General features: G+C 47.3%; 1 protein-coding gene across 1 annotated transcript in view; it reads left to right on the forward strand.

The window, feature by feature from the left end:
• Nucleotides 1-6,455: 6,455 nt before the first annotated feature.
• LOC120502651 (fibroblast growth factor 12-like) overlaps nt 6,456-18,642 on the forward strand; it is a gene marked incomplete at its 3' end in the record, with an annotated part of 29,020 nt that continues 16,833 nt past the window's right edge. Inside the window, exon 1 of the mRNA XM_039710228.1 lies at nt 6,456-7,386. Within this exon, the coding sequence (XP_039566162.1) occupies nt 7,188-7,386 (199 nt within the window). The remainder of the gene's footprint in view (nt 7,387-18,642) is intronic.

The following is an 18,642-nucleotide window of genomic DNA, read 5'->3' on the forward strand; positions in this document are numbered from 1 at the left end:
AGGATTTGAGATTTGACCTAGCTCAGGCTGCACATTCTGGGCTTCTGGAAGCCGGATGAAGGGACGAGCAAAGTTTTGGTTTAGGGAACTTTCCCTGGCTTCTTTAGGTCTGTCAGAATCCATTATGTGCAGATAGACAGATTACAGGTCTGGAGGAAGTTTGATACTTCTTTTGACAGCTTCTGGCCCTTCCTCCCCCTCTTGGCCCATGCCAGTGCTACAGAGGTGCAGCAAGGAGGTGGATGTCTTCAGTCTCCAAGCCTTGACCTGCTGTGGAGCAGAGGTCCCACAGCCCTGCTGGAGGAGCACAATAGGGTTTCATTCTTCTTTCCTCCTTTTTATCATTCTCAATCACATAATCGGGTTCCTTTGCCTCAGCCAACATCTAATCAGGAAGGATCTCTGTGACTTTCAGCAAAGTCAGCTTGATGGAAACTTTAAATTTAAAGACTTTTCCTGACACACTTGAAAATGGTTTTGTTTGAAATTGGTGTCTGGCTGCATGGTTACAACATGAGGAGTTTTCCTTCCTTCCAGGGAGAGGGAAAAGTTTGGGCAGCCTCTCAGACCTCCTGAGCCCAGGGGCTTGGGGGCCCTGGGCCTGGAGCTGCACTGTGGGGTTTCAATCCCCTCTCTACCCAGACCACACCTTCTTGCAGGTGACATGTTCATCCAGTCACAACCATGTTCAGTGTCTGTGGGACGTGGGCATCTCCGGCATTATTGAAACTGTAGGCCAAAATGGGCTACAGGCTGTCATCAAATAGGATGTAAAGAGAACGGTGAGGATGGCTGACCCTCTCCTAGGGAGAAGAGTGGGAATTGTCTTGCTCCTAAAAGTGCCGCTATCCTGAGGTGTGGGGTCTGAATCTCTGCTCTAGACAGAGGAGCATGATGTCTGTGTGTTCAGCCTCAGGCTCACAAGTGGGGTTGTTCAGTGGTGACTATTCCACCTATTTCACTTCAAGCTTCTGCTGTGCATTAAAAGCACAAGGGATGTGGTCTTCTTCTAACACACTGTGAATGCAGATGTAAGACCTGAAGGAAAATCTCAAGTCCATGCTTTCTTTCCTCTTCTGGGTTCCTGTGGCTTAAGGCTATTTGACAGGTAGCAATAGGTGAAAAATCCTTAAGGACTGGATGGAAGGAGTTGCTGGCTGTTGGGAGAACCCCAGTGAGGAAGAGGAGGTAGAGGGAGGAAGAAAGGAAGAGAGGCTATCTGTCCTGCCTTTTAAATTGTTGTCACTGGGCAGGTGTTTGCAGGCCCTTTCTCTTGGATTCCTGCCACTTAGGAAGCCACAACAGAAGTGTATCACTGCAAGGACAGCAGCTTTTCATGTCCTGATCCCATAGGGGAAGGCAATGACAGAATGGTTGATGAACAGGACTGTTGGGCTGAGGTGATAAAAACAGGTTTGCAATGAGCCCACCTTGAGCAAGCCCCAGGTCTGGCTCTGCCATGTGGGACAGGCACTGACCTGTCTACAGGGAGGTCTCTGTGTGGGAACAGTTTGAGATGCTCCCTGCTACTGCTCCTTTTCAGGCTTCATTTCAGGGAAATGATCCCAGCAGGGCTTCCAGAGCCCTGGAGACAAAAGTCTATTCATCCGTACGGGAGGCTTCTTGAAGAAGAATGCTTCACAACACTTTCTTTTTTAGACAGCCACAGTTCCCTTCAGTGAGGTGAAGCTTTCTTGTGTTGCCCTGCCTCCACCTCATATAGGTGACCAGTCAACAAGGAGAAATAAAAGCTTCTGCTAAGTAGAAAACCTTCTCTTAAAAAGGAAAAAAAAAAAAAAAAGTGAATGTATAAAATCCTAGTAGAATGCTTTCATTTTCTAGGCTGCAGCTGGTTTTGTCATGTTGGTACTGCTGGTGGCTTGCTTTTTGCAATAGTGGTTTCATTCTGCAGTGTGCCAGCTGTGTACCTGCCCCTGGCTTTAACACCTAGACAGGCCCAACTCCTCCCCAGGCTGGAGCTGGATTGAAAGACACCAGCTAAACTAATAAATACTTCTTGTGATGAGTTGCAAATTTTGTTTAATTGAATCTTTGAAGGCAAAAAGGGGAGTGAAGGGCCCATTAAATGAATTATTTCAATATAGCAATCAGGTGATGCAGGCTTTTTTGTGTTTATTAAAAGGCCAAGTCAGCTCTAAGCTCAGCTGTGCGAGAACAGCCCAGAAAGCTGGCCAGTTCTTGTACTCTGCTGCTGTTTAAGGGCCAGATCTCTCTCCCTGAATAGCATATTTAAAGTGGCCATGTGAATTCTTATTAGGCATCCAAACATAGATACAAACTCATGCATTGTAAACAGAATTACCCTGCACAGAAACCGAGCAAAATGCAGTAAGGTCTTGTCTTTTCTTTATCAGGTTACCCAGGCATGTTTTTTTTTTCAAAAAGTCCGCCCACGCAGAGAGACTGGGGAATGCCAAAGCTGCATGAATTTTAATTATGCTAGACATGCAACAAGGGGCTACCTTATAAAGAATAAAGTTAATAAAACATGGATATGGGCTTAATTCTGCTTAATAAGCAGCTCTGGCAATGCACATTTTAGATGTAATTTACACAGCGTGGAAATTTGGTACAATTCTTAAGAGGTGTCTGCATGCAGACTTTCAAACTCAACAGTGCCTTCCTATTGGAAGAGATTTGTTGCTATGCTGCTGTAAAATGGTGAATTAGGCCATTCATAATTATTGGCCAGAGATGGGAGTCTTTCTTTTTTTCCCATTCAACTACAGCAATGTGCACACACATTTTAAAGTGGTATTAAATGTAAATCTCTTCCTTAATTTTCATGTATGCATTTTCAGTAGCTCTGCAGATAAAATAGCAAAAAACCTGCATATGTTTGTATCTGTAATTAGCTCTATATGTACAGAATTAGTAAAGCAGAGATATGCCTAATGACTGAATCTACAGAACACAGCCCATGGCTTTTGAAGGCTCTATGAAAAATAAACAGGATATTCTGTTAGCAACCCTGCGGGAATTATTGCACTTCACTCAGGAAAGATGCCAATAACCTCCGTTTTGACCTAGATAGATCATTCTGTTTAGGAAGGTAAGGGAATGCAATTCTAGATCTCTTCTCTGCTCAAGTCACCAGAGCCCTGAAATTCAGCCATGCCTTCATTTTAAACCTCAGCACTAAGGACAGAAGAGTTTATTTATCAACAGAGTGAAATCTCAGAAATGCTAGTGTCTTGAAATATTAATATTGGTCATGCAGAGGCTCCTGTATGTTTGGGGTGGGGATGTTTAGTGAGCACAGTGAGTCTGATCCTTCAACAGCCACATGGAGTCTGACCCTCTGCCTGCTCCTCTGTGCCAGATGGGGTCTTTCTCCACAAACTGCAGAAGGACCCCTGGCATATCTCTCCAATGTCATCATAATAGTCTGTATTGGTTATTTTATGAATTGCATTGTTTTTCATAGGATGCACTGTGCAGCTTTGCAGACTGGTACTGAAGTGAGGAGGAAGCCCGGAGAGAAGGGGCATGCCAGAAAAATGGCCATAATAACTACACAATATAGATATTACTTTATAGAAAAATATGTTTTAAAATATTTTCCTTAAGGAAAAATGCCATATTGGCCCTGTTTGCTCAAACAATTCAGCTTCCATTGGTAGTAAGGAGGAAGACAGCTTGTGAATCTTACAGGGACTAGTTGGTTTGGAACAGTGTAGGCTGCACAACCCTCAAAGAGGAGTAGCTGATACAGATTAAAATAGAAGATGTTTTGAACCCTGTTTTCCCAAATGGAAGTTGAAAGAGATAACTTTCACTGTTAGAGATAGATGAAAGCACATGGAGGCTTTCCTGTTTCACTTGGCAGCCCACCAAAGGTAATGTTTCACTGGTGACAATGACAGTGCAGGAGCATGATGAGACTGGCCTTCTATTCTCCAGATCAAGACCACTCTGGGCTTCCTTGGTGTTTATAAAAGCTTGGGTTCTTTATAAAGTTTTGTGAAGTTGTAGCATGATTTGACCTGTGCAGTTGTATGTGTCAGTAATGTCACCAGGAGCTCATGGCACCGTGCCTGTGCTCACAACCAAACCCTGTGGACTCCTTGGCCATCTATAGATAAAGGCAGACCTGCATGTTGGCAAATGCAACACTACATTCAGTTTCACAAGCTTTGGCTTAATTTAATTCACTCACTGCAGAAGCAGGAAAGACCTGGGAGAAGCCTTTCTTCCTAAGAGTTGCAGCAACTCTCTTTTCAGACCACAAATCATCAGGAAAAAAAATGCTGTGACCGACTTTATCACTGATTGGGATCATTTTTAAGTGCAGAGCTGCTGCTACCAGTTTACAGCTACACAACAAAACAAATTAGTTGCACATCAAAATAACTGGAACTTATCTAATGTGGGGTGGATAAACTGGCATTTTTTCACCAGACTTGAAGACTACAGGCAAAAAAAGTATATATATAGATGGAAAATCTCTTTCTTGAGATGATATGAAGATATGCTCACATCCTTTGAAGATGAAGCTTTGGATAATTCACTGGCATTTCAGACAGTGATTCTCTGATTGCAAACAGCTTTCTTTAGGCCATGCCTGTACCTTGTACTGCAATAATTCTTTGATGTCAAGTGAAATAATCCGATAGAAAAAATTAAAATCTGAAGCATTTTAGCTACAGGAAAGGGAAGGGAAGAAAAAACGTTATTGATTGGGATGGTGAAATCTGCTCAGAAAAAGTTGGCAGTAGTTAAAAAGAGATAAACAGCCTGGAGTACCTGATTCCACCTTGTTTTGGTATGCAGAGAGACTAAGAGTAAAAATCAGGAAGTAATGCCAGAGTTTAGTTAATCATTATGGACACAGTGGGTGGTTGTTTCAGTTGTCTTTTCTCCCCAATACATTAAAATAATTTAGAGCTGAAGTCTAGAGGTGAAGAATTCAGAAAATTTTTAGAACTTAGAAGTGAAGTAGTTAAAAATATTATTTTGCTAAATCTAGAAATTCCTAGGGCGTGTCACCAACTGGTCTAAAATGATCTTGTCAGCCAGAAACATGCATCACCCGTACACCTTCAGGACTCGCTTAATCCTGTCGTGCCATTGTTACTTGCCAAAGTGTAGCAGTGTCCTCTCAGCCGAGATCCCCTCTCCCTCCACCCCGACGCCTGTGCGTTCCCCTGGGTATTTTGCTCGTCACCTAAATAACCTGGTAGCTACCATCGCTACCTGTTACTTGAACCTGAAATCTGGAGAGCACCGTCCTTGTGCAGCAGCAGTTACTTCTCTGGATAACCAGAGATGTATCTCCACCTTCAGTTTTTTCTCGGTGCGGTTTTGTGGCTGGAGATATGCGGGAGCCGGCCCAGCACCTGCTGATGGCGGTGTGTCGGGGGCAGCCCAGCAGTGCCCACCGCCGCTGGAGCCGCCCGCACGTTCCCCAGCCAGGGAACCGGCCCCGGCAGAGCAGCCCTCGGGATGCCGGGGTTGTCCTTTCTCTGCTTCCACGGAGAAACAGGGAAAGCCACGGACACGCTCGGCTGCCGAGGCTGGGTGCTCGGGGGTCGACAGCAGTGGCCAGGGAGGCAGCCGGGGTGGCTGCACGAGTGGCAGGCGGCTCTGCCGGGAGGGTTGCGGTCCCGGGGAAGCCCGGCTGCCGGCGGCGGGTCTGCCCGAGCGGAGGGGCAGAGCCGCCGCGGAGCTGCAATTGCCTCGCTTTGCCTGCGCGATATTTCTCATCCAAACCTCGATCACGTAGGATTGCGTAGAAGAGGGCGAGCGGGAGCAGCTGCAATTCTCTCTGAGCCCGAAGCCCGGAGCCCGGCTCCTGCCCGGCCGCCGCGGGCTGCGGGGCTCCCCGCCGCCTTGGCAACAGCCCTGCGCAGCGTGGGCGTCCGGGGGGGCTTCCCCGGCCCCTCCCTCCCCTCTCCTCCTCCCCCCTCCTCTCCTCGCCTCCCCCCTCCCGGCTCGGGCAGGAGGATGCAGGCGCGAAGCGGGCGCGGCTCGGCTCCTCCTCGCCCCGCCGCCGTCGGGCGGCACCGCGGAGCATCCTGAGCCCCGCACGGAGCAGCAGCAGCAGTGGCAGCCGCACCCCCCCGCCCTTCTCCTCCTCCACCTCCTCCCCGCCTTGCATCGCTCCTCCCGCCGCCGTCCCCGCCGCGGCAGCCGGGCCCGGGGCCGCCCCGGTGCCGAGTGCTCGGCGGTCGGCCGGACGATGTGGGTTGCTGCCGTCGGGGAGAGCCGGTGCCGGGGCAGAGGCGGCGAGCAGGGCAGGAGAAGCTGCGCCAGCCATGGCGCTGTGAGCCCGGGGCGCCGAGCTGCGGCGATGTGAGCCCGCACTCGCGGCCGGCCGCTTCTTTTTTTTTTTTTTTTTTTTTTTTTTTTTTTTTTTTTTTTTTTTTTTTTTTTTTTTTTCTTTTTTTTTTTTTTTTTTTTTTTTTTTTTTTTTTTTTTTTTTTTTTTTTTTTTTAGAATTTAATTTTTTCCCCGTTCTTTTTAATTTGTTTGTTGGTCTGCTGCTTTTTCTCGTGGCCGCTTTTTCCTTCCCCTCCCGCCCTCTCTGAGAGCAGAGTGGGTAGGGGGGGAGAGGAGAAAGAGGAGGAGTGCGAACAGGAATGCAGCGCGGCTCTCCCTGAGCCCGGCCGCGGAGCCGCGTCCATGTGCGCGCCCTGCCGCGCAGCGCCTCGGAGCCACCGCGCCGGGGCCGGGGCTGCCCGCGGGCCGAGGGGTCTCTGACTCATCCCGCAGCCCCTCGCCGGAGAGCGGCCGGAGGGAGGAAGCGCCGCCGCCTGCGCCCGGGCGGAGCGGAGCGGCACCGCGCCGCAGGGACCCGCGGATCCTCCGCGTCCCCCTATCCTTTGGACACAGCGGACCTTCGCCAGCGCGGCGGCCGCTCCCGGATCTACGCGGCGCTACCAGCCCGGCCGGGGGTCTCGCCGACGGCCGCCCGCGCCGGGATTTGCGCTCCCCGGGGACAGACCCATGGGCGGCGGGGTCCGGCGTCCAGCCATGGTTGTTAGCCCGGGCGCCCTGCTCCGCCTGGCCGGCTGAGCCCTCCCCGGCGCCGGGACTCGGGGCTGCAGCGCGTTCAGCCGGTCGTTCCCGTCCCCGGTCCCCGCGGGGCGCGGCGGCGGCTTGGCCCCAGCGCGCCCGGGCGGCGCACCCCGGAGCGGAGCGGCGCGGGGGGCCCATGAGCGGCGATGGCAGCGGCTATCGCCAGCTCGCTGATCCGGCAGAAGCGGCAGGCGAGGGAGTCCAACAGCGACCGGGTGTCCGCCTCCAAGCGCCGCTCCAGCCCCAGCAAGGACGGGCGCTCCCTATGCGAGAGGCATGTCCTGGGGGTCTTCAGCAAAGTGCGCTTCTGCAGCGGCAGGAAAAGGCCGGTGAGGAGGAGACCGGGTGAGTACGGCGGGCCGGGGCAGTGCGAACCCGCTTGGCGGCGAGGGCAGCCCCGGACCCGCCGGGATGGCTGCTCCGGGGCGCTCCCGGCATCGCCGGCTACCGGCTGGGGACGAGGCTTGCTCCGAGCTGAACTTTGGCCTGGGTCCTGGCGGATCTCCTCCCTTGGTTTGAGGAGGGATGGGAGGGCAGTGACCTGCTGCCAGCATCCCTTCACGACTATGGGAAGGATGAGCACAGAGGGTCCTCTTGGCAAGAGTGGCCCAGCGGTTTCATCTGTTGAAGGTTTACCCAGAATTGTATTTTTCCACTTCTTCGTAGATAAGTTTTTTTAATGGTTTCTCATTTTCTGCATGGAGACATGGAAATCGATAAACTGAGGATCAGTTAAAATCGTGGCCATTTGATTACTAAATCCATCAAGTGCTACTTCAAGAGCAGAGTTGTACAGGGAATTTCATTAGAAAGCTTTCTTGATGGCAGCTGCATGATGGTTACACCTGATACTGAGTTTGTGAGGACCTAGAAGTGCTCTTTAGGGTAGTCCTTTTTTGTCTTCTTTCTTTTTATACTTTTATCCTTGTGTGTGCTCAGTCTTGGTTCCTTGTGAAGAACTTCACCCTAGTGTACACCCTAGTGCTCACATTCCCACGATGAAGTCCCACCACCCACAGTTTCAGTTCTGAGCATTGCTTTGGGCTGTCAGCTGTCCTTGGTAGGCGTGAGAACTCAGCACCTGGCAAGAATAGGCCCTCCATAATTTCTGAGTGGAATTATTATTTATGCCTTCCTTTATTTTTTTTACTGCTATAAGTCACTGTAAAGGTAAGAAAACAGAGATTGGTTTGAGAAGCTGCTGTGAAGATACCGTTTTCTCAGATGTTCTTCAGTATAATGGTTAAAAAAGGGGGATACTCATTCACTTAGCCATTCAGGATGTACCATCAACCTGTGTAAGCCTCCCATGTTTTCCATAAACATTAGTATTATGTTTGTTGATCAGTCTCTTCATGAAGCCCCTTCTCCACAGCTGAGGTCTCCACCAAGGTGTCGGAGGTAGCTAAGGCTGTTCTTCTTGTCTGTAGGCTGATGCACATGAGCTGGACTCATCTGGGCAAGGGAAGGGAATGGGACAAAGCCTCTCACCATAAAAGGCCACTTCTGTCAGCACTGTTGTCAAACAAATGGGAAAGAATATTTACTCTGGATTGCTGTCAGCACTCCAGATTCACAGGCTGTGGGGAAGGGACCATACTTAGTTACAAGAATGTTTGAAGACTCAATGCATGGGTTAGGCTGTGCAAACCCGTTTCTTAATGGCCTGCTTGAAAGCAGGTATCACAAGAGACTGTAAAATACTTAAAATATAGCGTGACTTGAAATATTCAAAGGGGAAAAGTTGTCTATCATTTTTTTCCTACTTAAGTTCTGATGAGTGGTGGCTTGCTGGACTATCCTATGTATTAGTTAATCTCTGAGCCAAGAGCAGAACACGGCTCTTGCCCAAAAAATGTTGGCATTTTGTCTCAGGAGTCACTCTTTACAGGATCAAGAATGGGAACTGGGAGTCTTACTGATGTAATTTTTATATTCCTCTTTCCTCTCCATCTTAATCTCCTATTAAATGCAATCTCCTCAGGATTAAGAGGGCTGGGAAGTGTAGATCTGTTAGCTAGATTTCAAGATGCTTTGTCTCATGAAAGTTTTAGTGACTTCCAGCAGGATGTAGTTGGGAAGGCTTTCTATTGGTCGTACCCCAGTGCTCCCAGCTACACAGGTCCAATTCTGCTTCCTTGGACTCAGTAAATGCCTGTGAATAATCAATGAATTTTAAGAATTCTGTCAGCTTTCATGGACTTTTATGCTGAGGAACATTTTTGATAACTTACAGACAAGAGTGATTTTAGGGAATCTTTTTATTAACTTAGAAGGAGGATCAGTGCTACTCAGTGTTGTAAAATAGAGCTGCTCAATCTTCAGAGCTGTCAGTCAATAGCTTGTAACCAGTATTCATTTTATATAATCAAGAACTAGAGGAATTAAGTTGCTATGAAAAAAAATCCTAAGTGTCCTTTCCTAGGCTATAGACTGTCTCTGCTTTAGTTCCCTGTGTCCATCTTTTATCTAGGGATTTATTTCACTGATACATTGTATTCCTGGTCTTGGGTGCTCAGGAGGCGGCTACTGAGGTTCTGCTGCTCCCATTGTTTATTCATGGGAGTGTATTGTGCCCAGATAACTTGCTCATTTCAGAATCCAGTTTCTGCACAGAAAATGACATGCAAATGAATTGAAAGTGGTTTAAAGAAATGTGCATATTTTGTGCAGTGACCCACAACCCCAGTGATTATGTGCACTTAATGATATGCTGGTTCAGTAGTTTGCAAGTCAGTGAAGGGAATGAGAGAAACACCCCTGTTCAAGAGGTACTGTTGTATTTGGAGGTGATACAGGGCCAGGGGATCCCTCCTTACCTTTTTAAACATGACCTTTTCCTATGACTATGGGGAGTAACTGTCAAAATACTTCGAATTTACAGAGTGGTTTTCATCTATAGCACTCAACAAGCTCTACCAAATGGAGAGGATTCTTCCCATTTTACAGAAGGTGAGACCAGCTCCAGCTATGGAGCAGTCACCTGACACAGAGACCTAATTTCCCTGTGCTGGGACCAGCACTCCACACCTTGGGCCCTGGTGCCTCTGAGCTCAGGATGCAGCAGTGGTGGAGCTGCAGCTTGCACATTACACAGATGCATCTCTGGTGGAGGTTCATGTTCCCTTTGCTCCTTGTTTCTGTAAAGTAACTGTGTAAGCTTACATTGATTAAGTAAGCTGTTTAATACATGTTTTAATATGTGACTCAAACAGTGCTATAACTAAAATATTCAGTAAAGATGTGGCTGAGCAGAGTTACTTGGCACTGGTTGGCACCTTGTGCTCCTCTTTGCAGCCTGTGAGGAGTGAGAGTGACATACTCCTGCTCTCGCATGGGAAGGGAGAATTTGCACCCCGGAGCAGCTGAGTCTCGCATACTGGGCATGAGTAGTCAAAGGTTTTGGCAAGCCATGGGGAGCCAGATCCATGCAGGGATATCTTGTATAATCAAAGCTATCTGCTCCTGGGGAAAACAGACTGCAGAAACATCTCGTTTGTTGGTTGCAATAGGGACTGTGTTGTAAAACGATAACTAATTTTGTCTGTCTTTTCAATGGGCAAAGGCAGCTGTCTCACATGTACACTGTGTTCTTTAGAGCTCTTGGATGTGTTTTGCTCCAAGATGAGTTACTAGTTTAAGATAGGCCAAATAAGGACACTGAGTGCTATGGACTAAACTGAACATTTGGACACATGGGCTTAATCCCGTTATTGTGAGTTGATACAGGTCATTAGCTGCAATTGTGCATCTATAAATTATATATTTTGCTCTGAACCATAGTGACTTGATAGAGGATTCAAAAGAAATTATGTTATGGCATGGCTTGTCAGTGCAGGTTCAAGAGGTGGATTCTTCCTCAGGGACTGATGGATCCAAGAGTTGAATGCAGGAGATAAGCAGCTCTCTCCATATGACTTCCCTGCCAACAAAGAGTTGAACCAAGTACTTTCATCCCCTTTGTGTCTGAATTAAAGCATTCAAGTGTGTCCCTTCTTCAGCTGTTTTATAGCAGTCTGAAAAGCCTGGGCTGGAGGGTCCAGCTTATTTGTGAAAGCTGCCACTGTTGTTTCACCAGCCATCTTCTCGGGCAGAGCGCACCCCAGAGAGCTGGGGTAGAGGTGGCCTTCCATCATGTCATGGCCACTGAACAGCAAAGCTGAGCAGTTTGGCACCCTTGCACAAAGGAAAACAGGCTAGAGCATCAGGCTAGAGCATCACAATATCTGTGGGGATTGCTAGAAATTTTGTCCAAGTGAAGCCCACTGAAAGAGTGTTACTACTTGGGGAAATCATGTTTAAATTGAGGCAGCTTTGGGTCAGGTGATGCCAGGCACTGTGTAGTATTGTCTCAGTCCCCTCAGATGCTGCTTTTGTAGGTGAGTTACCAGCTCAGAATGCAGAGCTCATTCTCAAACAGGTTTTTCACCCCAGGGAAAAAAAAATTGTGTTTTTTAATTCTTTTTTTTCCCTGTCTGGTACATATTTTGTGCTCTTCCAGGGAAAGATGGTTTTCCTTAGGGATATATAAAGGCTTCTCTCAAAGCGAAGGAAATGGCTTGCACATAGGAAAAAAGCAGTAACTTAAACCATGTTTTCCATTTGCCGTATTTCTCATTTTGAATAATAAATAGAGATTTGGAACTTAAAATATATGGATGTAGATATTTTTGCAGCAGTATAAGTAAAATATAAGGGCAACTTTAGTTGAAGGACATAGAAGGACTTTGTTCATTCAGAGATTCATTTAAAGCATTTGAGAAGTCTGTCATCTGCAAGCTGTTAAATTCCCTGACTTAAATCCTGAAGTCCTTTCTGATTTCATGCAGGGTGAAAATGATGATTGAAGCTCAGGGTAAAAACCACCTTTTTAGCTCATAGTCCTTGCCTGCTTTTGGGGAGTGGTGCATATCAGAACAGCTGTTAATACCTGCCCAACCTGTGGAATTTGTCCACTTTGTTGCTACTGTCCAAATGCTGGCTGCATTACCCAGGGCATAGCTGCTCCCTGCAGGAGGGAATTCCATCTCCATCCCAGCTCTTCTCTGTGTGTCCATGCATGTGTGTGCCCAACCAAGGGGGCGTCCATCACATTCTTCTGCCTGCTCCTCTGCAGAATTTGATGCTGTGTTCTCTATCTAAGCAGTGGCTGAGTGGAATGGAAATACCTGGAAATGTGACATCATGTGGACCACAAGAGCTCCTACAAGTGCTAGCTGAGATAAGGGCATGGATGCCAAGTCTCGAGCCAGACATGAGCCTGGATAACACCACGGGGAAGGGCACAGCCCTGAGGGCATGCGTCCTCCTTGGTGGGGCAGTGCTGTAAGCTCCTTCTGCACCACCCATGCTTATGAAGCATAACCAGGAGGGAGGAAGAGGCTCCCTCCTGCTCATGACAGCTCGGCTGATGGGTTTCATTTTACCCAGTCGATCCTGGGGGTGCTATCGCACACATTCATGACTTGCAGGTATGGTGGATGTCACAGTGCATGCCTGTGCTCCATTACTGAGGGTCAGATAGCAGCTCCCAGCTCTCAGTGCCTAAAGTCTGGGAAGAGCTGCAGGTTCCTGGCTTTCTCCAGAGCATGGAACACTCAGCTTCCAGCTTGCTTCCCCAACTTATGGGTGAGCATGTCAGTCAGTAAGCCTCTTTGTACTAGTTCTGGACTGAGTATGGTTGATGCCAAGAAAATACATGGAAGTTATCCAAGCTCTGAGAGGGATGGATATCTTTGTCCCCCTGGCCTCAGGGGTAGCTGTGCTTGTGAGAGCAGTGGAAATTGTTAGGCAGCAGAGGCTCACCATTAGATCAATACAAATGATTGATTCTTCCATCACCAGCCAAATGGGAGAGTCAGGGCAAAAAGTGGTTTGTGAGTGATTATTTCCCTTCACCATAAAAGATCCATATAAATCAATTTATCGTTCACTGATACAACTGTGGTTTTTGTTTGTTTTCTTTTTTTTTTGGGGGGGGGGGTAATGGTGCAGTTTTATTTAGAAGTTTCTGGTATGTGTATTTTTAAAGCTTGAGTTCCAAAAAAGACTGATACAACTGTGGTTTTTGTTTGGTTTCTTTTTTTTGGGGGGGGGTGGTGTGGTAATGGTGCAGTTTCATTTAGAAGTTTCTGGTATGTGTATTTTTAAAGCTTGAGTTCCAAAAAAATACCAGAATGGAGACAAGGTTTTCTTTCTTCCTTACTTTCTTTGCTGAATTCAAAACAAATTTAGAATAATTCCAATAGACCAGATACTTAATATTTTAACTTATTATTAAGTTATATTATTATTTACTTATTATTACTTATTAACCAAAACAATCATCAGCTTGACTTGGGCAGTGAGGAGAGCAGAACTGCCATGGGAGCTGATGAGGCTGTTTGAAAGGCAAACATAATCATGACTCTCACTGTGGTGGGGAGCAAGTGCAAATGCAGTTGGGCTTATCTGCTGTCCTTCCTTCCCCTCCCCAAAAAGGAATACCATGAACCACAGTGGCCAGGTAGGTGTTTGTTTCATCCCCATTTTTCTCATTTGATCTATCCTTCTGAACAGTTATTTCTGAGATTTTTCTGCTGCTGCACAGTTGGAACCAAGCTGTGATTTGTTATTAAAATCAAAGGAAGAATTTTATCAAGCAAAAAAAACGTGTAAGAGATTGACATCCCTTTCATATTTGCAAGCTCCATGGCTTGGCAGAAGGTGACCAAGAACATAGACAAGAACAGGTCAGAGAAAGCAGCTCCAAAGAACTAACTTCTAAATAAAGAGTAATCATTGAATACAGATACGTTTCCGTATGTTCTGTCAGAGTGTCATTGCCATGACTGCATTATTGTTGTGTCTTGATCTCAGAAATGTCTTGAGAAGTGACCTGTACTAAAGTCATCTACTCCGTGCCTGGGCTGTGCTTGCTGCAGTCTGTCAGGGAGCAGTCCCTTTGTACTCTTTTCTCTGTTTAATACATGGTTTATCTCTATTCCCCAGCTAACACAAGATTCTTCATGTTAATGTATTATCCTTTCTGAGCATGGAGTAAGCTACTACATCTATTTTATCTTTGCCCTCTTCTGACATGTAGCAGAATCCTGGAATAACTTGGCCTTTCCAGAGGCTGGTTTTACTGCACATCTCTGTTAGAAGCTGTAGGAGAACCATGGACACACTCATGAGTGCCTCTCATCCAGCTTGCAGGAACAGGGGTTTTGTGCTTTCAGGGAGTCAATGCGGAGACTGAGTTTGTGCAGCATGGTCACAGGGCTGTAGGGCTACAGCTTCTTAACAGTACCTCTGAAAATAGCAGCTACAACACATTTCTAAAATGGTAAAGCAGAAGGCATCTTTCTTGAGAGCTGTGGAACACGACTGTGGGATTCACTGTTCAGGCAGACCACTCACTTAGGCTTTTCCAGCCCCCACGCTGCAGCTCAGACAAGTGACTGTGCTCGTTCCTAGCACTGAAATGAGGCTTTCTGACACTCTGATGGAGCTTACGTGGCTGCTGAGAAAATGCACCTGGATGCAAGCTGACACTTGTCGAACACCTCTTCTGTCCTGTGTTCATTTCAGAATGCCCTGGCTAAAGGTGACAGAGAGACAAGGCCACAAACCTGGAGGCAGGGTGGTGACCTGAGTTCTGAGCCTTTCCAGTCTTCTGGGAGGAGCTGTGGCTGGTTGCTGGTGTGATGAGGCTCCATGCAGCCCCTCCAGGCATTTCTGCTCTCTGCCCTTTCCCTGTGGAGTGGGCTGCACTGAGAGATGGAGGTTAATGCTGGAAGCAGCAGCATCACAGAAGGGGTCTGTGCAGCTGTGTTGCTGCTTCTGCTCGTGGCTTTGGGTTTGTCATGAGGAGGTGACTGTTCCTCTGTGCTGGGGTACCCACTGAGGAGATGCTGCTTGGGGTTCTAGGCAGAGCTTTAAGTTTGGAAGACTGTTGAGCTCTTGTGCGCAATAGCAAGGGGGGAGGTAGCAGTATCAGCTCCTCTCTTGTCTTGGCAGCATGTGCACCTGTTGTACCTGAAGTTTTGTGTGGGAGGTGGAATTTTGTGCAATCCAGTTTGACTTGCATCAGTGCCCCCTCCTCCTTCAGTGTTACCAAGCCCAAAAACAAACTCGATTTCCAATGGTGCTTGGCTGGCCCTGCTGTGCTCCTGAAGAGGAACCCTCAGCTGTGGACCTCTGGCACTTCACTGGCCAGAAAGTGGGCAGCTGTGGTAAAAGGAGAGAAGCAGGTATGCTGTCACCTGCCTGTGTTCCCTGTCTTTCTTCCTGGGACTTTTTCAGCACAATAGTTCTTGTTTGGAGTGTGCATCTTCAGTGATAGATGTCAGAAAATGGCTGTTTGCCTCTCGTGGGGGCTGTACGTGAGGGTGAAGATCCAGGGCTAGGTACAGCCACTACAGTGGTGGAGGGCACAGAGCTTCTCTCACATCTCACAGCAGCATCTGTGGAGTGCTCTGTGCACTCCTGTCTCACCTTCCCTGCAGCAGCCTGCTCTGTTAAGGGCATGTGTTACATCCAGTGGACAGCTACATGCTGTGAACTGGCAAAATAACCACAGAGAGGCAATGTAATTCTGTTACTTGTGCCTCTTCTCCAGCTGAAACCTGATTGCAGTTATGATAAAGATAAAATCCCCCTCAAATGTTCCTTTCTTGAGATACTTAAGCATTTTGGATTGGAATGAAGGAAGAAAAGAGAGGTCTTGGGGTTAATAGAACATGCTCACTTAATTGATATTTATCTACAATAGCATAGTTGGCTGTCTCCTCCCTTGTTGGCTGCACAGATAGTTTCTTTGCTTAGCAGTTGCCACCCATGTTGCCTCAGCTGCCAAATAAATACATTTCATTCATCCCCCAAAGCAAAACTGTTTGCAAAAGGTCAAGTGGATGGGTCTGCTGCAAATGAAGCCGGGCTGCAAAAAGCCAGTCCACATTTTCCAGAACATTGAGAAGCAGTAGAAATGAGCAAAGAGACAGCTGGTTTTGGCTTCCAGGGCCCAGCTTAGGGTTGGGTTGCTGAAGGGTTCCCTGGGATCTTGGGAGCCACTGGGCTGCAGGAGATGCAGGGATCAGATGCTGGCAGGTGAAGAGCTTGGACCATACACCTGCCCTGTAGCTGGTGGTTTTCTGGCACAGCTCCTGTAACTGGAGCCGGGGTGAGTCACTGGCTGCCTCTGGTATTGATCTGCAGCCGTCCCTGCGGTCATTCTGGGGTGATCAGCATCATGCTCCGTGGGGATTGTCTGTTACTGGGGCTAAAAGGGCTGCCAGAGCCTGTGGTGTAACCAGTAATTCCCTGCTGGCCTTTACAGTCAGGTGTGGTGCTCATCAGTATGGGCTCTGCCTGCTGGCAGGCACGCAGCATCAGTACTGAAACATTTCTAAACGTTTCTTTTGGCTTTCATTTCATTTCGTTCTGTGCCACTCCTGCCCTCTTTGTTTCCATAAACATTTCTTCTTCTCTTTTTCTTCCTGTTCCTTCTATTCTATTTTCCATTAAATAAATTCTAAGATTTTAGAGCTACAGCCCCATAGCAGCTCTTGAATGATTAGCAAGCACCACGTGAAGTTTTTAGAGCTTTCTGAGCTCTCCTGGGCAGCTGGGGGAGCAGGAGCTTTGTTCAGAAACCTGTTGGAGAGGCAGATTTTCTGTTTTCACTCCATCTGCACTGTGTCATCCTCAGCACACGCATCCCTGGAGAGGGAGCTCACTGATTTCAGCTCTCTTCTGAGATGGCAGTTGGGCGGCAGATGAACCTGCCTGTCTCACTGGAGTCCTGAGGGCTGCTTGATACCAGAAATGAGGTGTTTGTGCTGAGAGATGAGCAATAAAACATCATCGTTATTTAAAACAGAGCTTTAGATGGAACAAAGTGGATGATCGCTTTCTCACACCTGGAGCGTTTTCATTAGTTTGAAGGAAACCTTTGGCTGCAATGAAAATTAAAATCATTATGCAGATAAAAAACATATATTTTCACAAAGCAAAAGGAAAGAACTTCGAGTCATATGGTAGAATTTTGGCCATTTTTAGCATGATCTCGCTCTTTGAAGTATAATGTTTCACAATGGCACAAGCAGCACATTTTCATTATGCATTTGGGTGTTGTATAAGATTTGTTGAAATTTAGTAACAGCATCGTCTTGAGTCAAAAATGCTTCCAGACTGCTACAGAAATGCTTAAGCTGCACTAGTGCAGTGAGCAAAAAATATTCTTGTAATACAACCCGACTGATTCAAGCTTTAATTTCTTCCACATCACAGGCTCATTACCTGTTAAATAAAGGAGTTTCACGTGCTCATCCCATTGGAAAATGCTGTGAGGTTGCTTGAGGAATACCGTAGCAAAAGAGGATGTTATCACTTAGGACTATTTAAAGCTTGCAGAATGACACTGGGACCTAAATTTTTCCCAGAGTTGTTATCCAGTGATTATCCAGGACGCTTCTGTGAGCTGGTGTTGGTAGGACCAGGCACCTTCCCCGAGACTGATAGCATCTGAAGTGATTAATTTCTCCTCAGTGCTTGTTGGTAGTATGTCCTGTCCATTTTCTATTTTAATGAATCTACTATGCTAGGCATTCAGAGCAGAGTGGAAGTTTGATGTGGTTGTTTCCATAGTATGTTTTGTTTGTGTGAGGGACTTCTTGGTGTTTCTGCAGTATTTCAGTCCTGCTGGATTGATGGGGGAAGTGGAGAGATTTAGCATCTGAGAACAGCATAAATCTCAGTGCTGTGGCAGGCCTGAACAGCAGGGATGGTGTCTGCCCTGCTCATGTGAGCACTACTAGTGATGAGGTGCCTTGCATGGGGCACTTCAATGTGAGGGGAGATGGGGACTCTATCGTGGAGTCTCTCAAAAACTCAGAGTACAGAATGTGCTAATGCCACCAAGTCTTGGTCACCCAGCAGCAGGGCTGAAAGGGACCTCACTGTTGATTAGTCCAGCTTCAGTCCTGCACTGATTCCAGATGTGCATTCCTTAGAAGGATATTCTTAAAGTTGTTTTTTTGCATCCTCCCACAGAGCAAATTCTGGGTAGAATGTCCTAATATCCAAACCACATCTCTGTAGGAAACCAGGAAGAAATCTGATAAACAGTGACGAAGTTTTGTGTTGCATTTTGGAGTCAAGAGAACAAAATAAAATTTTTCTAACTGTACACATGGCAGGGCACTGCTACAACATCCTCCAGGATTTCTGAGCCATCAGACAAGTCCTTAGGATGAGTCTGACATGTAGCTCTTCTCTCTGGGAAGCTGCAGGCCAGGAGGTTCTGCAAGCATGGCAAAGATGGCATCGCTGCTTTTCAGTTTCTCCTCCTGTCAGCTCGAGGCAGCAAAGCAAGCAGCTTTTCCAGACATCCTCTGAGCTCACCTTTCCACCTCCCTTGGCATAACATATGTGGGAATATACCCCGTCTTCTCTGGTATGAGCTTTGGGCTCAGTCATCCTGAAAGCTCTGCAGTGTGGGTGTTTGCATTTGTTAAATCCTCATGCAGCTCTTGGGCTCCCATTGCTGGCATGGGAAAGTCAGGATTTTAGTGCCCATGTTTCCCCTTTGTGGGTGTTTGCTCAGGAGCTGGCACAGCC

The sequence above is a fragment of the Passer montanus genome, unplaced genomic scaffold (assembly GCF_014805655.1).
Source record: "Passer montanus isolate IOZ18808 unplaced genomic scaffold, ASM1480565v1 scaffold226, whole genome shotgun sequence".
NCBI lineage: Eukaryota > Metazoa > Chordata > Aves > Passeriformes > Passeridae > Passer > Passer montanus.